This window comes from Onychostruthus taczanowskii, unplaced genomic scaffold (assembly GCF_017590055.1).
Source record: "Onychostruthus taczanowskii isolate IOZ18803 unplaced genomic scaffold, ASM1759005v1 scaffold140, whole genome shotgun sequence".
NCBI classification, from domain to species: Eukaryota; Metazoa; Chordata; class Aves; order Passeriformes; family Passeridae; genus Onychostruthus; species Onychostruthus taczanowskii.
Genome location: NW_024498574.1, coordinates 868,906 through 889,521, shown reverse-complemented (window position 1 = coordinate 889,521; position 20,616 = coordinate 868,906). Strand labels below are relative to the sequence as shown.

Below are 20,616 nucleotides of genomic sequence, written 5' to 3'. Positions count from 1 at the left end.
TGGTGCTGTAACACAAACTCCACTTGCCCAAAAAGCACGTTACAGAATATGATGCTACAATATATGACCGGAGGTTAAATGACACCAGAAATTAATGACACTCTGATTGTCTTCCTAAGACAAGAAAAACTATTGTAATAGAGTTTTTGCATAAATATTACCTTACCTTAAATACTAGGTGAATCTCACCTTTATAAAATAATCATACTTCTCAGCAAAGCAAAGCGCCACAAATATATGGCAGAGAGACTACAGAAGGCAGCACTAACTGTAAATGGAGATATATAGAAGAAAACTCAGCATGGAGAGATACAAATAAATACCAGCCAAAGTTCCAGTCACAGAAAGCTACCAAAAATATGTAAATCCTACATAATCTTGAAGGAGGGGAAAGGAAGCAAGTATCTTCATGCAGGACAGGCTTGCTCAAAGAGGACATTAATAACATGGATTACAATCAAAAACTTATGCAAAACACTACGCCATATGGATGGCAATTAAGTTAGCTTTCCATATAGTAAAATAATTCACACATACTAATACAGTGCTAACCATAGGTTTAACTGCATACAGAGACAGAGGCAACCAAAACAAAGTGCCTGTTTTCTAAGGTAGCATGGGGAAACTAACACAGGAATAATACATCTTGGTCAACTTGCTAACAGTGTAAACTAGACAGAAAAAAGAATGATGGAGAGATAAAAGAAAATACAAAAAAAATTAGTTTACTTAGATACATAAGCAAGAATTACACTGATTAGACAGAATCACAGAATCATCAAGATTGGAAGAGACTTTCAAGATCATGCAGTGAACCCAGCATTATCACTGTAACTCCTAAATCACATCACCCAGCATCAGACCAAATGCCTCTTGGACATCTCCAGGGACAAACAACTGATGGGAAATTTTAAGTTGTTTTATGTTCTTCACAGGAAATGAGTGTAAGTTCAAAACCAAAGGGACTGAAACAGGGAAAATAAAAGTCTAGTGGATAACGCTACTTGCTGTAGAGCTCAATGCAAAAATAAAACCAGCTAATGCCAGATCTTATTATTTACTAAGGGATCAGCTAACTATCATCTAAGGTCTCTGTTAAACAATACCAACATGTCAACATGTGGATATTGATGTAGATAACACAGTACTCAAAGAAAAGAACACGGGCTCCTTATCTTGCTAGCTAGTTCTCATCAAAGCTCTGAGTCTGGTAATGAATTTCCATTAGGCTTATAAGGACCAGCAAAGTAAGAGCTATTCCATAATCCTTGTTTCTCAAAATAAATTGGCCCGATTTGGAGAAGAGCAGCCTAATACAACTCAACTGCATCACAACTCACAGTAACATCTGACAAAGAGTAAAAATCTTAATTCAACCACATTACTAATAAATGCAAGACTACAGAACAAACCTGCATGTAGAAATAAAAGAAATGGGGAGAGAAATTACAAGAAAATTACAAGAAATCACAAGAAGAAAAAACAAATAATCAAGTTCACCACAACCGATTTAGAGCTGCCCTATATGATACCACGTATGAAGGACAATGTAGGATCCCTACCAGAGATCAACATATGGTACACAAAACAGAAAAAAATAGTTATATGAAATTAAAACACTATAGCACCAATAATAACTTAACTAGGCTTTCTTATCCCACAGCGTCAAATCAGAACAAGGAAAGGGGAAAAGACAAACTGAGTAGCCAGAAATAATTTTACAACCAGGGTAACAGCAACAACTTGCTGAAACATTTATCAAAGTTTAGTAATCTATGTCAGTTTATATACATGCATAAAACATGTGAAATATAACTCATAAAAAGCACTACAGGAGTTCAAACACACAAGGTTAGTCTATGCTGGGAAGAGCCTACTTCAACTATAATCACCCAAATTAATGCAGTTCTGTGAAACTTGTGTGAACTACAAGTTCTGCCTGTGCACCACACAGTCCTGGATATCTTCATGGAACTACAGCATGTATGAAAAAATTAGGTAAGAATAACAAATAGGTTTTCATTTCTACTATTGACTTACCTGTTGACTTCTTTCCTGTTGACTTGCCACAACTGACAAGCTCTGAGGGCTAGGAAAGCAATGTTTCTTTTATCATGTACTTTCATACACTGTTTCAACCTGAAACTGGGAGGCACAAACTCTACAAAGATAGCACTGTAAGTCAGGAACCTAGAGCTCTTGTTTGCAAAGGAGGTAGAAAGTCAAATAATAAATAAGCTCTGTATAAAGACAAATTGCAGATCTTTAAAACAATATCAACAAGCAGCACTGCATAAGATGTAACACTTACAAATCCCTAATAGCTGCAACAGTCCATACATCAAAGGACTATCCTCCAGAGAAATATGAAGGATTTGAACCAACAGTTACAGAGATGGAGCGCATAAGACAAAAAACACACCTACAATAAGAAGTACAGGTTTAGGGCTCAGTTTTCAGTGTGTAAAGTATTTTCAATATTAGAGAGAAAATTAGTATTTTTCTTCCTATAAGTCAAGGATCCAAAAGAGAGCATGTTTATGCCAAGATCAAATTTTTATACACTTCTGGATGCATATTGTCGTTTTGCTTTCCCCATACGTAAAAAAAATTAAAATATTTGTCTAGCACTTCCAATGATAATTCTGGACCACAGTAGCAGTGAAAGAAGGAACCCAAGCCCACCAGTTTCTGCGGGGCAGCCACCAGACCACCAAGATGCAGTTATCAGCTTTGCCCGAGCCCCGCACCTCCCCTAAACTGTTTTCCTCAGTTCTGTGACCGCCTTCCTTGGTTTCATTCTCTCTCTCCTTGCTACTCCTTCTCCCTAACTCCATTCCTAACCTGCCTTCCCCTTAACAAACCCTCGGGAATCCACGCCATCCTCCTAAACCCAGCACTGCAGCCACATAGCTAAGCCTCAATATTTCACTGAATTGAAAATTCTACTTTATGATCTCCTTCGCCTGTTATTCCAAGAGCAGGATAGTATCCTTCTCTGCAATCCATACCCCTTTTTTCCTTATTTTGGGTAGATCACTGGCAGCAAACCACTTGAAGGCACAGGGTACCCCAAAAAGGTTTTTCTTTTGCAGAGTCCCTGGCTCCCCGTAACCTCCCCAATTCCCTATCCACTTGTTCTAGCTGAAAAGAGCTCGTCAGCTAGAACTTTTATCCTAAAGCTCTCTAACCTTTTTATCATTCTTAACCAATACCTGTCTTCTCTTCACTTCCTTCCTGTCCACATGAAGTAGTTTTTATAATTATGCTTTTCTAGTTTGTGTATGCTCATATTGCAGATTGTCCTGCTTTCAGTTTTAGAAAGCAGGGGCCTGTCAGGTCACAAGGGTAGATCCGACGAGAAGCAGTTTTCAATTGTTTCTTTAATAGCAAGGGTTCAGACAGTATTAGACTGCTGAATCATAATTGCTGTTGGGTTTATGCTGTCCTCAGTAGGTTCTGAGGGTGACTGATAACCTAGAATGGTGTCTGGGAAAGTATTTTGACAGTTTTGTGGTGAATGCTCCCTGAGTATAGGTAGTTGCTGAAACCAAATTTCTTTTTTTTTCTTTTTGTTTTTCTTTTAATGACCTAAAACTGGGGGTCTTCTGGGTTAAACCGGTTGGAAGGTGAAAACCCTGAGAGAGGGAGCAAACTCAGCGCCTCAGCCTAAACTGGGGGCTGTGGTGGTCCAAAAAGCCAGTTAGAAAAGGTTAGACACCACTGGACCAGTCACGCTGAAAAGGCCAATCCCAAAATTCTCATGTGAGCTTAGTGACAAAGGCTGAAACCCTTTAAGCACTCGTTGATGCTTTAAATTCGCTTAAGATCCGCAATATGGACCCATGTAACCTGTTTATTACAATTAAATGCTCATTTATCTTTGCTGCTTACCACCAAAAGCAAGCATCAAATCAAATGGACTGTTTAAAACATAATCCTCGCTGCAATTGTATTTATATTGATGCTACAAAACTGTATAATTATTGCTTCATTTTTTAAATTGTTAATTATCATATTTATCTTTTATTTCTGATGAAAAAAGGGTGAGGTGTAGTATTGGATTTTTATTTAAATGGTATGCTCTGTCTCACCCCTCCAAAATGTATGGTATATTCTAAGCCTGTGGTCCTGCCCTGAACCATGTGGTTCATGTATCATGTATCTGTAATCCCATTGGTCCAAGTGCTATTCTGCGCTCACTTCAATCTCCCTCTTAAACGGTGTGAGTGAGACCAGTTGCCCTCTTAGCCCTTCTCCTCCCCTCTTGGCCCTTCCATCCCCTAGGCTCTCCCTCTCCCCCTCCTTCCCCCTCCCCCTTCCCCCTCCGTAACCATGCTGCTCCCGGGGATGGGACCCCCAATAAATCCTCATTTAATCAGCACCCTAAGAAGGCGTGTGGAGTCTCCTTGCCTGCCTCCTGCTTCCAGCGAACTCGCAGCCTAGGGGGCCCTCTGGGGACACCCCGGGGTGCCCCCCCACCAAAACGAACTACAACAGATAATATTTTGTATAACACAGCAGTTTAAAGAAAACATTTTTGCATCAACACAACAAGAAAAAAACCTCTATTGTCTAACAGGACTAGGTATCTATTCAAACAGAAATTGAATAGAATTTCTCAGTCTAAGAATAAATTTTTAATTAGCTCTAAAGCTCTGTATCTACAAGGCAGACAGAAAGAATAGAGTTGATTATCAACTGTTTTTTTTTTGTTTCTTCACATATCTCACACAAACCAGTTTTAGACCAATATCAGACTCAACTAATGATCCACTTTTGATATAACGGAGCATCTTATTTGTTTTTCACAAAACACCTGTAAGAAACAGCAGCAATGAAGTAAAAGCATAGACCTATGTAACTTTTTCTAAAAATGAACAAATCCACCACAATATGCACAGACTTACTTGGGACAAAGGGAGGAGAGTTACATAAAAAGGAGAATAAAGAATTACATTTCCCCTCACAACAAATGGAAAAGTTAAGTATGTCTGTGGCATTTTCTAGCCACATCTCTTAAGCAGTATCCATAACTAAAAAATGGAGCAGTAAAAATTAAGTCTTATTGAAAACCCAATGTAGCAGCAATTTTCCATTTCAACTTCTATTAAGCATAGATACTAGCAGTTTACTGTATCATATCACTTTAACACACAGTGACCAATGATTTCTAGCACTTTGCCTCTGCAGATACAACATCCCTGGGACATTGTCTGTACCTTTTTTTCTTTTTTTTTCACGTGTAGTGCTGACCTAAACAAAACTATCGCATGAGCCAGACTGATCTTACCTCAGGACTTAACTGGCAAACTATCTCTTAAAGACAGCCTTCCTAGTGATAAAGACAATCCATAGTTCAAACTGATGTGAGGAATGCCAGGATTTACCTAAAGGCTTTATCGTGGTCTAAGGAGCCAGCCTTGTAGCTGCAGTATTTGCCCTAAGGTGTTCTTTGAAAGAGAAACAGCTTCCCCCTCTCCCAGCCTCACCACACTTCACTAAGGAGACAAAACTGGCACATGAAGACAATGGTTTTCAAAGAGGAATGCACACAAGCAGACAAGACAATTTATGGGGGTATGTAAAGAATATACTGGAACTAGTATTTAGACTTACTTTTATCTAAAACAAATCAACAAAGCAAAAAAACCCATCCAAACCAACATAACAACCCCTGAAATGCAAGAAGGAACGGAAAGGAACGGAAAGGAAAGGAACAGAACGGAACGGAACGGAACGGAACGGAACGGAAAGGAAAGGAAAGGAAAGGGAGACCACAAACCACAAATTCAACTTTACAAACATTCAACTATTTAACAAATGTTGTTGGAATGTTGGGGGACACAAGACAGATGATGGACTTTGGACCTGGTTAACATAAGAGATTTGATAACAGGATGCCTTAGCAAAAGCAAATGGAACTTTGAAAATTAGACCTAGATTGCAAGAAGATTAAATCAGACAGGTTTACTGGGAAAAAAAAAAATCCCATTAAACTCCGCAAGCAAGAGATATTATATGCGTAAGTTTGTGTATGCAATTTTAACTTAATCATTGTAGTACACATTACTAGTCTCCCGGAAATAGTATAGAAGTGTTTGTATCCCACAATGAAATCGGATTCTGATCACCGAATCAGTCTTCTCAGTCTCCCTCCATCACCAGCAGTTTGATACTTGTAAGCTCACTCAGCCCGTACATCTGATGGGCCAGTGCCACATAAGGCAGTTGAGAGGTCCTGGGGGAAGTATGTGCTCCACAATCCAGACAGGTGACAGTGGCACAATCACTCCATTACTTCTGTGTGCAGTAAGACAGACGTGTGTGCAGTTTGTCTCTGCCTGATGAGGTGGATTCCTGGGTAGTATTGCTTAGTTTTAACCAAACTAACCCTTACAGAATGGAGTCATTTAGAAAGAGTCCTGTACGGAAACAATGGGCTGAAGGTACTGTGAGTGCATGTGAAAAGAAAATGGCAGCACTGACACTTCTACTACAGTACAAGCTCTTCGTAAGCCACACTCCAAGGTAACAAACAATGACAATTTAATGACATCTGACAAGAAGGCTGATTAAAGAAAATTTCAGTTATCAAGACTATTTAAAATATTACTTACCAATGTTAATAATTACTCATACCCTAAATGTGTATCATATCTTGAGATGTTAGCCAATGGTAGCATGCAACCATCACAATTAGCAAGACATCTGAAAACTAGCCATCCAGAACACAAAGATAAACCTTCATTTTTCCAGCAATGTTTCAAGTAATGCAACAATAGTCAATCTTGTACTTTAAAAAATGTCCCTTAATTTAATGATAAATGTTTAGCAGCCTGCTCTGAGGTTTTCTTACTTAAGATCAAGAGGAAAAAGCCATTAAGCCATCTGAGAATTGAATTTTCGTTGCTTAAAAAGAACTAAAATAATGCATGGAAAACTACAGTGACAAACCAAAGCACATTTCTTTGTGAGCAAACACTGTTCAAAGACACACAGAAAACACTGCTGAAAATTTGAAGAAACAAGTGTTAGAACAAATCATCCATTTCAGAAGGTTTGCTCCACAGCTGGATGAAAGTACAGATGTTTCTAACGTCTCAAATTCAGGAATTTCAATAATAGGTACACAAAAAATTAGAGAAGTTACTTTATCAACAGTAAACTACTTTAATTAAAAAAAGCTAAAAAAAAAAAAGCTTTATGAAAAAACTATGCAAATGTAACAAGGAATGTGTGGTTGTTCTGACTGGGATAAAAACCAGAGTCTAGTAAGGGTGGTAAGAGATTGCAGTACAAAATAAATTCATCCACTCCATCAACAACAGGCAAGCTATTGCAGCAAAGAATCTGGAGCCAGAAGAATGCAGGAAGTCACTGATGTTCTTAATTTTATGAAAACAAGTCCATTAAATAGTAAAATACTTACCATATTTTGTAACAAGATAGTAAATGCACATAAAGAAGTATTTATGCCATAAGAGGTTGAACTGCTAAGAAGCACTGTCGACCAGGAGTATTAGTTCTGGGCGAGCTCTGAGGGTGTTTGTTTTAAAAAGAAGAGTGCTTGAAATATACTGACCATTTCTGTGGAAATAATTTGTTACCAGCTGTATGCTACCTAGCAGATATTTTTGAAAAAAATAAACAGACTTTATGTATCCCTTCCAAGTGAAGGTGACATTTTAACAGTGAAAAAGCAGCTGCTTTTCAAAAGACACTCATGCCATAGAGACAGCATTTTGAAAACAGATGTTTGGAAAGGTTTCCATCATTATATCATCTTGTTACTAAAACCAATGCATGCTATCTAAAAAAAGCTATTGTATCTATACACATTAAAAGCTGGGAGATAAAAATTTCCAGCCTTTTAAAAAGTCTTCCAAGAAGTTTCAGTGGGTTTTGAACCCATTTGTTAAAAACATGAAAACTGCAACCTCTTCAGATTAACATGCATGCAATGATTGACAGAGTACTTGGAAATCTACTAGACAAAATTTAATAAAAACCTTTGCATAACTAGCTGATAAGATTGAAAAAAATAGTACTGCGACTTAGTAAGTGCAGTAAACAATGCACTTCTTCCATCTGAAGCCATGTATCTTTGCTAGGTATCTTCTTCAGATGTGCTAGTCATTAAAATAAGGTAACAAACTTAAGAAGAACCACACCTTCCTGCCACTGTGTCACAAAATGTTAAACCAAGACATTACTAAACAAGAATATTCTTAATATTTTTCTAGTAAGTGCTAAAAGGTTTCTTTTACCAATAAAAATCTAGTATTTTTAAATATTAAATCTTTATTTCATAACGTTAAAATTTTCTAATTCTTGTATATGTTTTATAAAGGTAGATTCTAGTACAAGTATAATTACATATATATACTTCATAAATTAAACATATATACATTGAGATGCAGGCTGAAATATTGACAGGAGTATGCCAACAACAATTTTGTAGACCATTGCACTAAGGCATAAAAAAAAAAAAAGATAAAGGAGAGATGTCCTCCTTCACCAAGACAAGGAGCAAGCCTTGGTTATTAAAGACAAGTATCAGTCTGTAATCCCTTTTGCAAAATTAACTATGACCCACTTCCACATGAGAAGTAATTCAGATTAAATCCTAGTATGCTAGATGCTGAACTTAAGAGTAGAAATGGAATAACTTAAGAAGAGGTATATACATTTACACACGGGGATTCAAAGAGAGCATTTACATGTGTCATCTCCTCATAGTAAAAGAGGAACACAGAAACAAGAAACAGAACTGTAGAACTTCTCTTTATCTGCTCCTGCCTTTGCTCTGAGTTACATAAATATTTACACAATTCATACTGGGAACAGCATGCCCTGCCACACTTTGAAAAGACATTCAGTCCTCACCAATACATTCACCTATTGGTGAGGACATATAAAAATAACTTTTTCTGACACTGATATTGTTGCCCTCTCCAATGTCCCCTATGGCATCAGAGAGAAGACAGAGCTTTTCAAAACCACCTCTGCTCTCATAAACATCCTTAAGCATCTATGAAAATGTGGAAGAAACAAGCAGGTATGATCAGGCAGTATTTCTTGAGACTGCTGTCCTGAAACTGAGGCATAAACCAGTGGAAATCAACAGAATCCAGGAAAAAACCCTAAACTGATTTCAAATGAAAAAGGTGTCTATGGTATTATTCAATTTTAGCACATCTATTATACAGTGTAATACCTTCTCTCCTTTCCCCTAGCACATGGAACTGCAGCTGTGACTAGTAAAACAGGCAACAGCATAGAGAACTCGTACCACACCGCAGTGTCTAGCAGGACCACTGCAAATTTAGAGCCCATTTACCAGCTTGTGAAATGCAATTGTTTGAGTTTCTGAAGGTTACAGGAAAATACATACAGAAGTTTCAGACAGATTTTTAGCTCAGCTGACATTTTCTTCATCTGCTGAAATGGAACACCCCAACAATCAGCTATAACAAGGCAAAAATAATTATAATCAGCTGGAGAGAGGTCTAAAAGCTTTTCAGAGCATGAAGACAAGTAATCCCTTATTTTAACAAGTAATCTCTGATTTCAGCAACTTGTATTAGCAGAATTTCAGAAATAGTTTAATCTTCCTTGAAGTGCAAAAGGAAAGGAAATATGTAATAAGAAGAAAATATGTATTTTCTGAAAATATTCAATGGAAGCTATTAATGCAAACCAAATTTTAAATGAGAATATTTCACACTGTGCTAAAATTTGACCTTTAAATTCATTGCTATGATAAAGACAAAAAACCTGTCTGACAGACAGGCAGTTTACCCACACTTATGAAACAGAACCTAATTCTGCAATGAAGGGAGATAATAGCAGTGAGGTAGTCATAATACCTGGTTGCTTTCTTTTCCATGTTTGCCTACGGGATTCTTTAACTTCACCTGTATTTTTCCAGGCACAGTCCGTAAGCAATTTATCTTCTAGCCAAAGAACTTTAAGCATCAGGTGATAAATTGTTTAACTAGGGTCCCCAATTTGACCAACTTTCCTTGCAACAAGTAATGTCCATTAGTGCAAAGTAGCACCACTGACTTTCACAAAATTCATCACCTGAATTGACATTACAAATTACTGCGATTCTGGTGTCTTATCTCTAGGGGAAGGATGTCAAGAAACATTATGTATTTCCTAAAACACTGACTGGAATACTGTAACAACTAGCTGTCTGCTGCTGTGTAACGCTATCACACAAATACTGTCTCAGGAACAGGGCTTCTGGTTCCTTCTCTTAAGGGTTCATCTTACAGAAAAAGAGATGCCAAGTGTGTTATTTCTGGACAATTCTTCTTCCTATACAAGCCAGGGTCTTTGCTTAAATTGCCCTGTTGGAAACAGTTCAGCAAAGCACAAAAGTGGATACCTTACCTACACTCCTGTAGATACCTAAGGAAGAACAGGACAGATGGCCCAGATGCAACTTGATCAGCCTTTTATTTTGCCTGTTATCTACTTTTTTTTTCTTTCTTCCAAAAAAAGCCTGATTTAAACTGGTAGCTAAAAGAAAACTCCATTTTTAGGCAGCACAAATTAGGACCTACCTCTGTCTCTCCCTCAGCCTTTCCAAGCTTAGTCAAGATGGTCTCTCTACAGGACAGTGAAGAGCTGGAACCTACTTTTTTCATTCAAGTCTCCTGGCAGAACAGTCACTTTACCTAACATAATCAGAGGAACTATCAGCATAACAGACTTCATTCTCAGTTAACTAAAAATGTTTGTTGTGAATCTGCATTTGTCAAATTCACCCTACTTTACCACACCACATTATGTTTATTCTTCCTTGCTCTGGTCTTGTACTGCTGACCTCCTCAAACCAATTGTACTTTATTGTCCAATTTGTCTTTTTTTCTCACCTTCTTCCCAAATGACTGTGATTCCAAAAAGCCAAATGGCTCCAGAAATTATAAACACTATCAAGACCACAACATGAAGTGCAGATGCAAACAGGGCAAAGCAAGTTCAGCTACATAACAGAGGTGTTATTATACTAGATACAGTAATACAATGTTTGCTAAGATTAACCATTGAAGACCATTTATGAGTTTAGGCACTTAACTCCATTAATCAAAACAAAATTTAAGCCTGTCTTCTGTGTCACGCAAGCCTTCTTCCCTCCTCCACCTCCAAGCAAATTACATGTATTACTTATTTTTTGAAAGGTAATATGAAAATGTCATTATTTGTTTGAAGAGGCTCCTGAATAAGAAACCTTAAATTGCATTCACTTTGCCCAACTGAAATGGGAAAAACAAACACTTAAAAACCCAACCTCCCCTCTCCAAACTAAACTAAGACTAGTATAAAAGACTGTGCAGAACAGTGGACTCTCATAAGGATATGGAAAACAGAAACAAACACGATGGATAAAGCACTAATGATCTCCTTGGTACTGCTGAAGTGAGACTATTTCTTTACCGTGCAAACAAACCCCAGTAATGACAGAAAATTTAGCAGTCAGCAGTAACTGTCATAGCACACCAAAAACATACACTGAAAATGAACAGCAGGTGTCAGGATGGAAGTTCTACATGAAAAATTAGTTTAATGTATGTTGACAAACTGAGGTGTAAAGTCTAGAAACAGCATTTTCCAGGATACGCACTTTAAGAAATCTCTTACCTCTAGCCCTTCATAGTTCCATCTGTACAGCAGCATATGTCAAATCTGATTTGGTATGGAATTTAGACACACCCTGAAAGAATTTGTCTGGTCTGGTTTTTTAATGAACACTGCCTCTGGGTACTCCCTACATGTTCAAATCTATGCCTGAATGCAGTATTTATTTGTGAACTCTTTGAAAGAAAAGAAACATAGGTTAAAGAAAGTACCAAAGCAGGTAGCAGGTCAAAACAAATGTAATTTTTTTCAAACTTCCCCAAATAAATACCTATGCAATAAAACTGGGGAATGCTTTGGGGAAATGACAGGCTTAAAGCAAGCATCCTGCCACACAGCCATTAGTTTAGCTGCCAGTCTTAAGTTCAGCTTCACTAGCTTATCCTTTAGAATAAGGTGCCCCTGAGAGGATCATACAGTGAGAAACCAGGCACTAGGAATACAAATCCTAAATGGAGAGCTAAACAAAATTGTGAAAGAACTGACAGAAACTTAAGACTCCTGTCTAGGATAATAACTGATCCAAGAAAAGCTAATTTAACATCACTGATTTCAAGTGCATTCATTAGACGATGTTACCTTAGTTATCTTCTGTTTCAAGGCTAGTAAGACAGAGTGTAATAATTTAAGCAAACTAAAGCTCAACACACTAAAAAATAAAGAGATTACTATCTGTAGAGTCTTTGAAACTTATCTGTGATAACAGTGGACTGTCCCCTTTGATGCTTGGTTGTTGGGTTTTTAAAACAAGCTGATGGAAGAAAATCTTAGGAATATGAAGAGCCCATTCAAAATGTGCAGAAGTAACAGATACTAAATGCCAAACTCATAAAAGTTTGGCAAGTAAGTTTCTATAGACAAATTCTGTGTAAACAGTAAGCTTTTCTAGTTTTATTTCTTCCAGAAATCTTAACTATTTAACTTAATTACAATGCATAAGGCAGATTTATCTTATTCATCACTGCCAGTAGAGAACAGAGGGCACAAAGAGTATAATATTCAATCTGCCAAATGTTATTTCCTGTCCTCAGCTATTACAGAGTATGAACTGCATTGAATTTTCCTGGTATGGGCTAACACAATGTGTTTCCTGTCCGCCAGACTAATTATTTGCTGTTACTACTGTAAACAAAGCAATGTTATCAAAATTAAACTGATTACCTACCAACTTTCATGACCCTATGAACTACATTGCAAGTCTTTATTTGAGAGATGCAAGTCACACATCTTAAGAGCACAAAGTTGTTCCAGGAACCCTTCACAGGCAGGAGGTACCAGTCATTACACAGGGGTCTACTACTATGTTGTGTAATCTGAGAAACCTTCAACACACAGCTGGATCCACCAACAATACAATGATGTCTTTAACCAGAAGCTCCTTAGAGACTACCAGCAAAAAAGCATTACATGGAATTTAATAAACAAACAAACAAACACGAACCTTTAAAACCTCAAACAAACAAACAAAAAAACAATTGAACAAAGAAAACAGGGACCACAAGGGACCACAAAAGGGACCACATCTGGACATGTCTGATGTATACACTGCCAGTATTACAACACTTCACTTTGTTTTGAGGAACATGAAGAGCTTGCATCAGCTAAAATCTTGAAACTTTTAGAATAAAGGAATTTAATTTAAGATGGTGGTACAGATATGTGGCATCCAGCTGGGTTAGACAAAACACAGGGATAAACTTAGCAGGAGTCACAAAACCAAACTTAATATCACAGATGCAGATCAAGAGCTAGACCGTGAATTTTAGATTTTTTCTTTTAGCTGGAAAGGTTTCTAGGAAAAAAAAATACTTGTGTTTGGACACATGCTCTCTCTCAACTCTTCCAAAAAGAAGGGAAAAGATGCTTTTAACTTTATCATGCTTTAGTACGCTTAATTCTTTAAGAGATTGTTCCTGATAAAATAACCATTTGTTTATTAAGAAGAAAAATACTGCAAAGAGCTTGCTTTATCCACCAGCTGTTTACAGTACATGCTACCAACATTTTTTTTTACCATTCAGGTACTTTTGTTGATCTGAGAATTCCTGTGCAGTAAATATGTATCTATATATATACAGTTTTATGTATATGCTCTCTCTTGCTGTATACACACATTTTCACTGATGTCATCTATTAAACTCCTACTAAAAAGAAGCCAGTGCATGCAAGTAATTCTGCAAATATGTTTGGTCAATTTCTATTTTAACTCCCACTTAGATTTCAAGAAAACAAGAACCTAGAGTTGCGGCTTTAAACGAATCTTCTTTATTTTCTATGGAAGGTATCCATTTATATAATAAACTGAAGCCTGTTGACCACGTCTTTACTCTTTACTTAATTATGTGGTCCACAGACTATGCAATCCACAAAACAAATTAAACCCACTGAAATCCCTATCTTTTAATATCAACTTTAAAGTGTGTAAAGACTTGTAGAAGTCTTTGGTGTAAGCAGCTGCTTCCTGCTTACTGCAAAAATGGCCAGCTACCTTTCACTCAAGCTACACTGAGCACATGCCTTTTTACCTAGGAAAGAAAGGCATGCTTAAGTCCTCTACACACTGTTCTGCAGAAACATGTAAGAGCAAAGAGCTGGGAAATCAGATTGTTATTTAAATAGTGCCAACATTTCATTGCTGCAGACCTTGTTCTACCTGGCACTTGTCTTGCAATTCAGGTACAGCTGCCTTTCCTTGATGATTAAGTACTCTTATTGCTATATAACTCGAATGTATGTATTCATATTGATGTTTGTATGAGGAATTATACTGAATGTCGTCAAGAACGCTATACAAAGATGCTCTGCTTGAGTAAGCTTCTCAGCATACTGCTAATAAGTGCTAGTGTCTACACTCACCTGCTATACAGGTGAATAGTATCTGTGATATTTGACTTTGAGCTACATAAAAACATTACAGAATAGTTATTTCTAGTAAACAAGAAACTGGAAAGTAGACTCCACTGTGATTACTGGACAGAAAATGGAACAGCAAGCAACAAGACTAGTTAACAATGTTTACAATAATTTCCATCATGCTCAGTTCTACTACTAATTTAGAGCTTCGAAGGCTGAAATAGGCAAAGGAAGTCCAAATGGTGTGGCTATGCACTTTTCCACCTGTAGCAAAACAGAACTTCAGGATGAACACCTGCAACCAGGGCAAGTTTTCTAGTGATCTAGCAGACAGATGAATAGATGCAATGCTGGAAAGGAATGAAGCATTGTGGCAAACTGTCCATTCCTCTCACTTCAGAAAAAACAATCACCTTCATAGCTAGACACTGAATAAAGGCAAGCTACAATCCCTTACCACAGAGCATCAAGTCAAAGGTCTATGATCACTGCCTTTTCCAGGCCTCCTACTGCTGAGAATACTACAAGCTTTCAACAGCTTTTTCAAGTCATGGTGTTTCGTTAAAACACCATGTGCTGGTGTATTTTTGTAAATCCAGCCATGACCAATTGCTTAACTTTCTGAAGTAATGATGGTGGCTCTGCTACATCAGGCTGTATTTATTATCACTCCAGAATGACAGGAATAGAAGTTGACACCATACACCAAAGGCAAGTGAACTGCTTCACTGCACTTCTGAAGTATCAAATTTGCAAACTGACAGAAATTTTCAAAGACTTCTACTTAACACCAATACTGCTGCTAGATGATCACTCATCTTCACCTCATCTTTTTTCCTACTAATTCCTGAATTTGATCTTCTTTGCAATTCACTCCTCACAGCAGTTCTCAATCGTCTTCTTCATTTATTTCCACCCCTAGCATGCTGAACAGAATGGGATCACTATAAGCTTACTAAACATACTCTGCTGCCAATTTCTACCTCCATTCTCTAAAATTCATACATCCAGATTTGAAGGATAATTACAGCAACACATCCCAAGTAACAGTAAAGTATCTGTCTACAGCTGCAGCCTACTAAGGTACCTCACCTCAGAGTGAAAATCATCTGGAGTACTGGAAATCTACACATTAAAGTAAAAAACCACTCAGCTATAACCCAAGGATAAGTAATATAAAAATATTCTGCATTATTTTAGTAACAGAACTGGTTAGACAGAAGAGAGTGCCATCATCTAAAATGCCAAACTTTCTCACTACACTTAGATGAAAAGCTTTCTGATAATGAACAAGAAAATAAACTTTCCAAGGCCTGCATGTGAATTAGATTATGGGTTTATGAAGTGACACAAGCCTAGGAAAAACAGTTGTTTGGATTTTAAATTTTTTTTAAGTTTTAAGATGTGCCCAGCAGGACATTTAAGATTAAGAATAAAGTCTTACTTTCCAGGCAAATGTGAAGTTTTGAGTACTGCGCATCCTCCTGATACTTATTTTTCATTAAATTCATGGGAACTTTATGACATTTAATTCCCTTAGTCCTATGAACTGCTACAGCTTTCAAATAACTTTGATATACAGATAGTTATGGGCAATCACAGTTCAATACAAAATAGTTTCGCCATAGACTTTCAGCAAGGTGGCTTCTTTCAAGCAGTAAGAAAATACACATACTAACTTGTATTGGTAGGTTCATGTTCCTTTGGAAGATTTTGTTTTGCCTTTTTTTTAAAGTAACAAGCAATATTTTGCCCCAGAAGAGACTTTATACTCATTTGTTAACTGTAACAGTATCAACTTTATGGGAAGCAGAAATCTTCAAAAATTACTATGTGTTAGAGCTTAACGAATTATTCACAAAATTGAAAATCTACTTTCTAGTCTTTCTACGACACCTCTGTGTGTCAACAGGAATCTTGACATAAAAATACAAAAGAATTACAAAAGCCTCTTTAGCTTCACTGTTCATAAATTTCCTTGTGATTTGTACCCAGGGTCACCTAACAATTCTCTCCTCCCTGTCTTCCCAGTCCATCATACACTGCAGAAGTCTGATGGCCAGCACAGGCTGGCTGATTAGCGGGCAATTATATGTTCTTCTTGCATTTCTTCTCTAGAGGCAGTAATTCATATCTCTCTCTACCCAGCTGGAAGTTTCATAGTCTGTAGAATGTAGTTTTCTTTATGGCCCTCTGACTGACAGAACTAGCTGACCAGTTGAACAGGCTGTAATCTGACAGGAAGAGGGGCAGAAAAACAGCACAGTCACAAACCACCTCTTAGAACAGAAGTCTAATGCTCACCTTTTATTGGTAAATTGATTTTTAAACCTCTAGGTTTATAATATTTCCAGTTTTAGAAATCTAAACTTTGAAGTGCAGGAGGGACTTTTTGAACTTGGAACTGTTCTAGTAAGTGAACTTAATTCCACCCGCTACAAACTGGCTGTCACCCTGCATGGACACAAGGACATTCTAATCAGACTCTTCCAAACATTTGAATGTTCTGCACTTGATAGAAGACTGTAACTTGACATTAGAGGACTGATTTTAGATTTCTTTTTAGTTAAGAATATGGCTGGACATTGGAATGACATGGACAGTCCTTTCACTTCCAAAAACAAATACAAAATTAACACTTTCAGCTACACAAGTCTCATGAAGAATGACATGAAGAACGACAGAACCATAAAGTATTTCATATAAAAAACTGAAGTGAACCACTGCTCCTTTAAAGACACCCTAATTAGGGTTTTATACAACATACAGTACGAGAATATGCGTTCCACTTTACAGAGGCTAGCTTTAACACTTTTAATTAAAAGTTTTTGAATTTGTTTTTTCAGGCACTTTTTTCCCTCAAGAGCGACACTATGCTGCTGGATGCCGACATGGCTTTAATACTACTTCAGCATTTATTATGTAAGACATACACATGATCACTCCCATTCTTAGCTGAAATGATGTGACTGTAAGAAGCAGATTAAGCACCTGTAAGAAAGCAAAGCCAGTCCTCCTAACTATGATCTGCCTGCCAACCACCATATTTCAGCATTCAGTCGAAATATAAATTAGTTTTAGTAAACAAAATGTAAGAAAATACATAGTCAAGAATAACTGAAATAAACAAGTGCTTACCTTGACTCTCCACTACTGTTTCCTACACTTTCTTCATCACTGTGCCCATTCATTGTAAATATTAACAAGTTTAAAAAAATAAATAGAAGTCCACTCAAAGTACAAGGTGGATATCAGGAATCCACTACTTGCTACTCTGTATGTTTTCCAGACACTGTACGTGTTTGCTTCAGTGTTCTCAGAGGGTATTCAAGATTTCTCCCAAAACACCTAAAATAGGAAAGGAAAACATTAACACAATTTTAAAGTACATTTGCAATTAAAGACATCCCGGAAATAAACTTTTTTTTTCCACTAACAGTGAAAGGGGGCATGTTTGACATCATGTCTCTAACTCAAAAATAGTTTTTTTTTTTTAATGTGTGACCTGTTCATGGCTTATCATTTTATCACCATTTCCTTTTCTGAGGAAGAAAAAAAAATCCTGCTGTGAAAACAACAAAAAATAATGTCCAGAGAAGAACATGTCTTCATATTAATTATTTAAAAAAACCTGGAAGATCTAAATAAAATACACAAAATGCAGGAAAAAACTTGCTTTTTGTTTGACTGCAGCAGGGTTCCAGCATACACTTCTTTCTGCCATTATGTATCTTTATGCAACTTTTCATGAATGGCGCTATAAAGATGGCAATTTCTGCTGAACTATTAGCTCCAAAATAGGAAAAGTTACAGAAACTATATTGTCTTTAGTACTGCGGGATGAGAACAGTTTACTGCCTATCTGCGCTATATGTTGCACCTTAAGTTTGGGCGTAGTATTGAATTCAGGACAAAACACATCTAAATATTAAAGAAAAAAATGCCTACTAGAAAAGGTAGGTAAATATTAATGTTCTGCTAAGATCTTGTTAGTAAAATGTATTTCATACACAAAACATAGTGCAAGCATTTCCAGGACACACGTAATGCAACCAACTTATAGTTGGGAGCAGGAAGATAAAAGTCTGTACGCGAGCTCCCACAAAAGCAAACCAGCAAGAACCCAGAGATGGAATGATCATTATTCCATATACATCAGTCTCCTAGGCTTGATTACTACACAGTCAGTATTCTATGCAGCCAGAGAAAGTTTAGGCTCACGGTATCTCGGCCGCAAGTATAAGCTCAGTGATAATTAGACCAACTCGCGCCCTCGTGGACTTAGCGGTATGAAGGCGATTAGGGTCTTGCCTGCCCCGGGGTGCTCCCCAGGAACAAGCCACAGCCCAACTCCGAGCCCATCGAGGCGGTGGTGAGGGAATTCTCGCGCTGGGGCGGGCACAGCCTTGCGCTCACACCGACGGGCCGCTCCGGACCGCGAACAATGGCGATGAGGAAGGGCAGCGCGATCGGAAGGAGCCGCGCAGCCACAGCGGAGCCGCGAAGCGCGACTGGGGACGCCGCGTGGAAGTAGGGGGGCGCCGGGCGATCCCGCGACGGCACGAACCGCCGCGCCTTGGGTGTACAGGAAACATCGCAGGCGGCAGCAAAACTTTCTCCCCGCCGGCCGCTCTCTGCTCCGGGCCGATCCGATCTCGACTCTCATCCTCTACCGCCCGCGCCGCTCTCTCGCTGCCCGCCCACAGGGAGCGTGGGCAGCGCCGCCCGTTCGCACCGCAATCGGCGCGGCCTGCAGGGGCGCCGCTCTCCGGCAGCGCTTCCAAGGCCACCGCCGCCGCCCTCCACGATCGCTTCCCCCGGCGCCCCCCACGGCCCGGAGCGGAGCCGCTCTCGGGCCGCCCGGGCGGCTCCGCAGTGGCTCCCCCCGCAGGAGCGCGCGGGAGCAGCTCAACCACACTGCCCACCTCGCTCCCGGAGAATCCCTCCCTCCCTCGGCGGAGAACAGGCAGAGGGCCCGAGGAGGCAGCCCGGCGCCGGCCATCGACCCCCCTCGAGACCGGCAGCGGGGCCGTATTTCCTCCACACCGCCCGCCCCCCTCTAGCTTTCATCTCCGGCAGCTGCACAACTCCCGGCCGGCGAAGGGAGCTATGGCGGCCTTTGCCTACCTGCGGTGCTTGGGGCCCGGCCGGCCCAACACTCCCCGGGACCCCCAAGGCCCGAGGCCTCGATAAGCCCCGCGGAGCGTGCTGCGGCTCGTACCGCAGCTCCGGGTCGCGGGCGGCTCCCGCGGCCGCGGCCGGGCCTGGGCGGCCGCCGCTGCTCTTGCCGGCTCCGCGCTGCCCGCGCCGCGGGCTCGCTCGCTCTGTCGCCCGAACAATGGGGTCAGGACCACGCCGGGAGGGGCGCTGGGAGAACTGGGATGGGCGCAGGTCCGCTCCGCCGCCGACTCCTAAGTCCTGGCGACCGCCGCCATCACACCGTCGCTCCGTTCAGCCTCCCCCTCCCGCGGTCGGATGGAAACCCCGGGCGTGATGTCAGCCCTGCGCCCTGGGACCGACCGGCAGCGGGAGGAGGAGCCTCGGGCGGGGGCTGTGAGCAGCAGGCACGCCGCCGGGCCTCGCACAGCACGGCGGAACTTGTGCGGTTGCTTTGGGAGCCGGTGGTCTGCCGCCCGCCATCCGCCCTTACCTTCCTTCTGCCTAGCGCTGGGAATACTCCAATCCAGTGAGCGGGCGCTGCCCGAGGAGCGCTATGAGCTGAGCTGAGCGCCGCGGCCGCAGCCCGAAGCGGGCCGCCTGAACGGCGCTGCGCGGAGCAGGGGTTTTGTTTGCGGTTTTCGGTGTAAGATCACGGCCCGACGACAAACGCAACCGCCTTTGTCACTTCACGCGGTCATAAGCGGGTGCTGAAGCGTGCTTAAGGGGGTTTGGACTATTCCCTGGCAGGGAGCTGGCCTTCCCCCTTGAATCCAAATATCTACGCCCGGTCTTAAGCCCGCTCTTTGCCAGGGATCAGCATGGTTTAACGAGACGCATGGTCGTTATTGGAAAAACTCGAACAACCCAACCCCGAAAAAAACAACACACAAGCAAAAAAGTATTTTGTGTGTCCAAATGTTCCCAGAGTGGCAAAGGAAAGTATCAGCTAAA

General features: G+C 39.9%; 1 protein-coding gene across 3 annotated transcripts in view; it reads right to left on the bottom strand.

Annotated features, from left to right (window-relative positions):
- The window catches only part of CHD1 (chromodomain helicase DNA binding protein 1), a 58,713-nt gene extending 38,754 nt beyond the window's left edge, over window positions 1-19,959 (bottom strand). For all 3 annotated transcript variants that reach the window (XM_041398123.1, XM_041398124.1, XM_041398125.1), the window contains exons 1-2: window positions 19,633-19,959; window positions 17,644-17,853 (exon numbers count right to left, since the gene is read on the bottom strand). In XM_041398123.1, coding sequence (XP_041254057.1) covers window positions 17,644-17,696 — 53 coding nt within the window. In that variant the 5' untranslated portion in view covers window positions 17,697-17,853; window positions 19,633-19,959. The remainder of the gene's footprint in view (window positions 1-17,643; window positions 17,854-19,632) is intronic.
- Window positions 19,960-20,616: the final 657 nt, after the last annotated feature.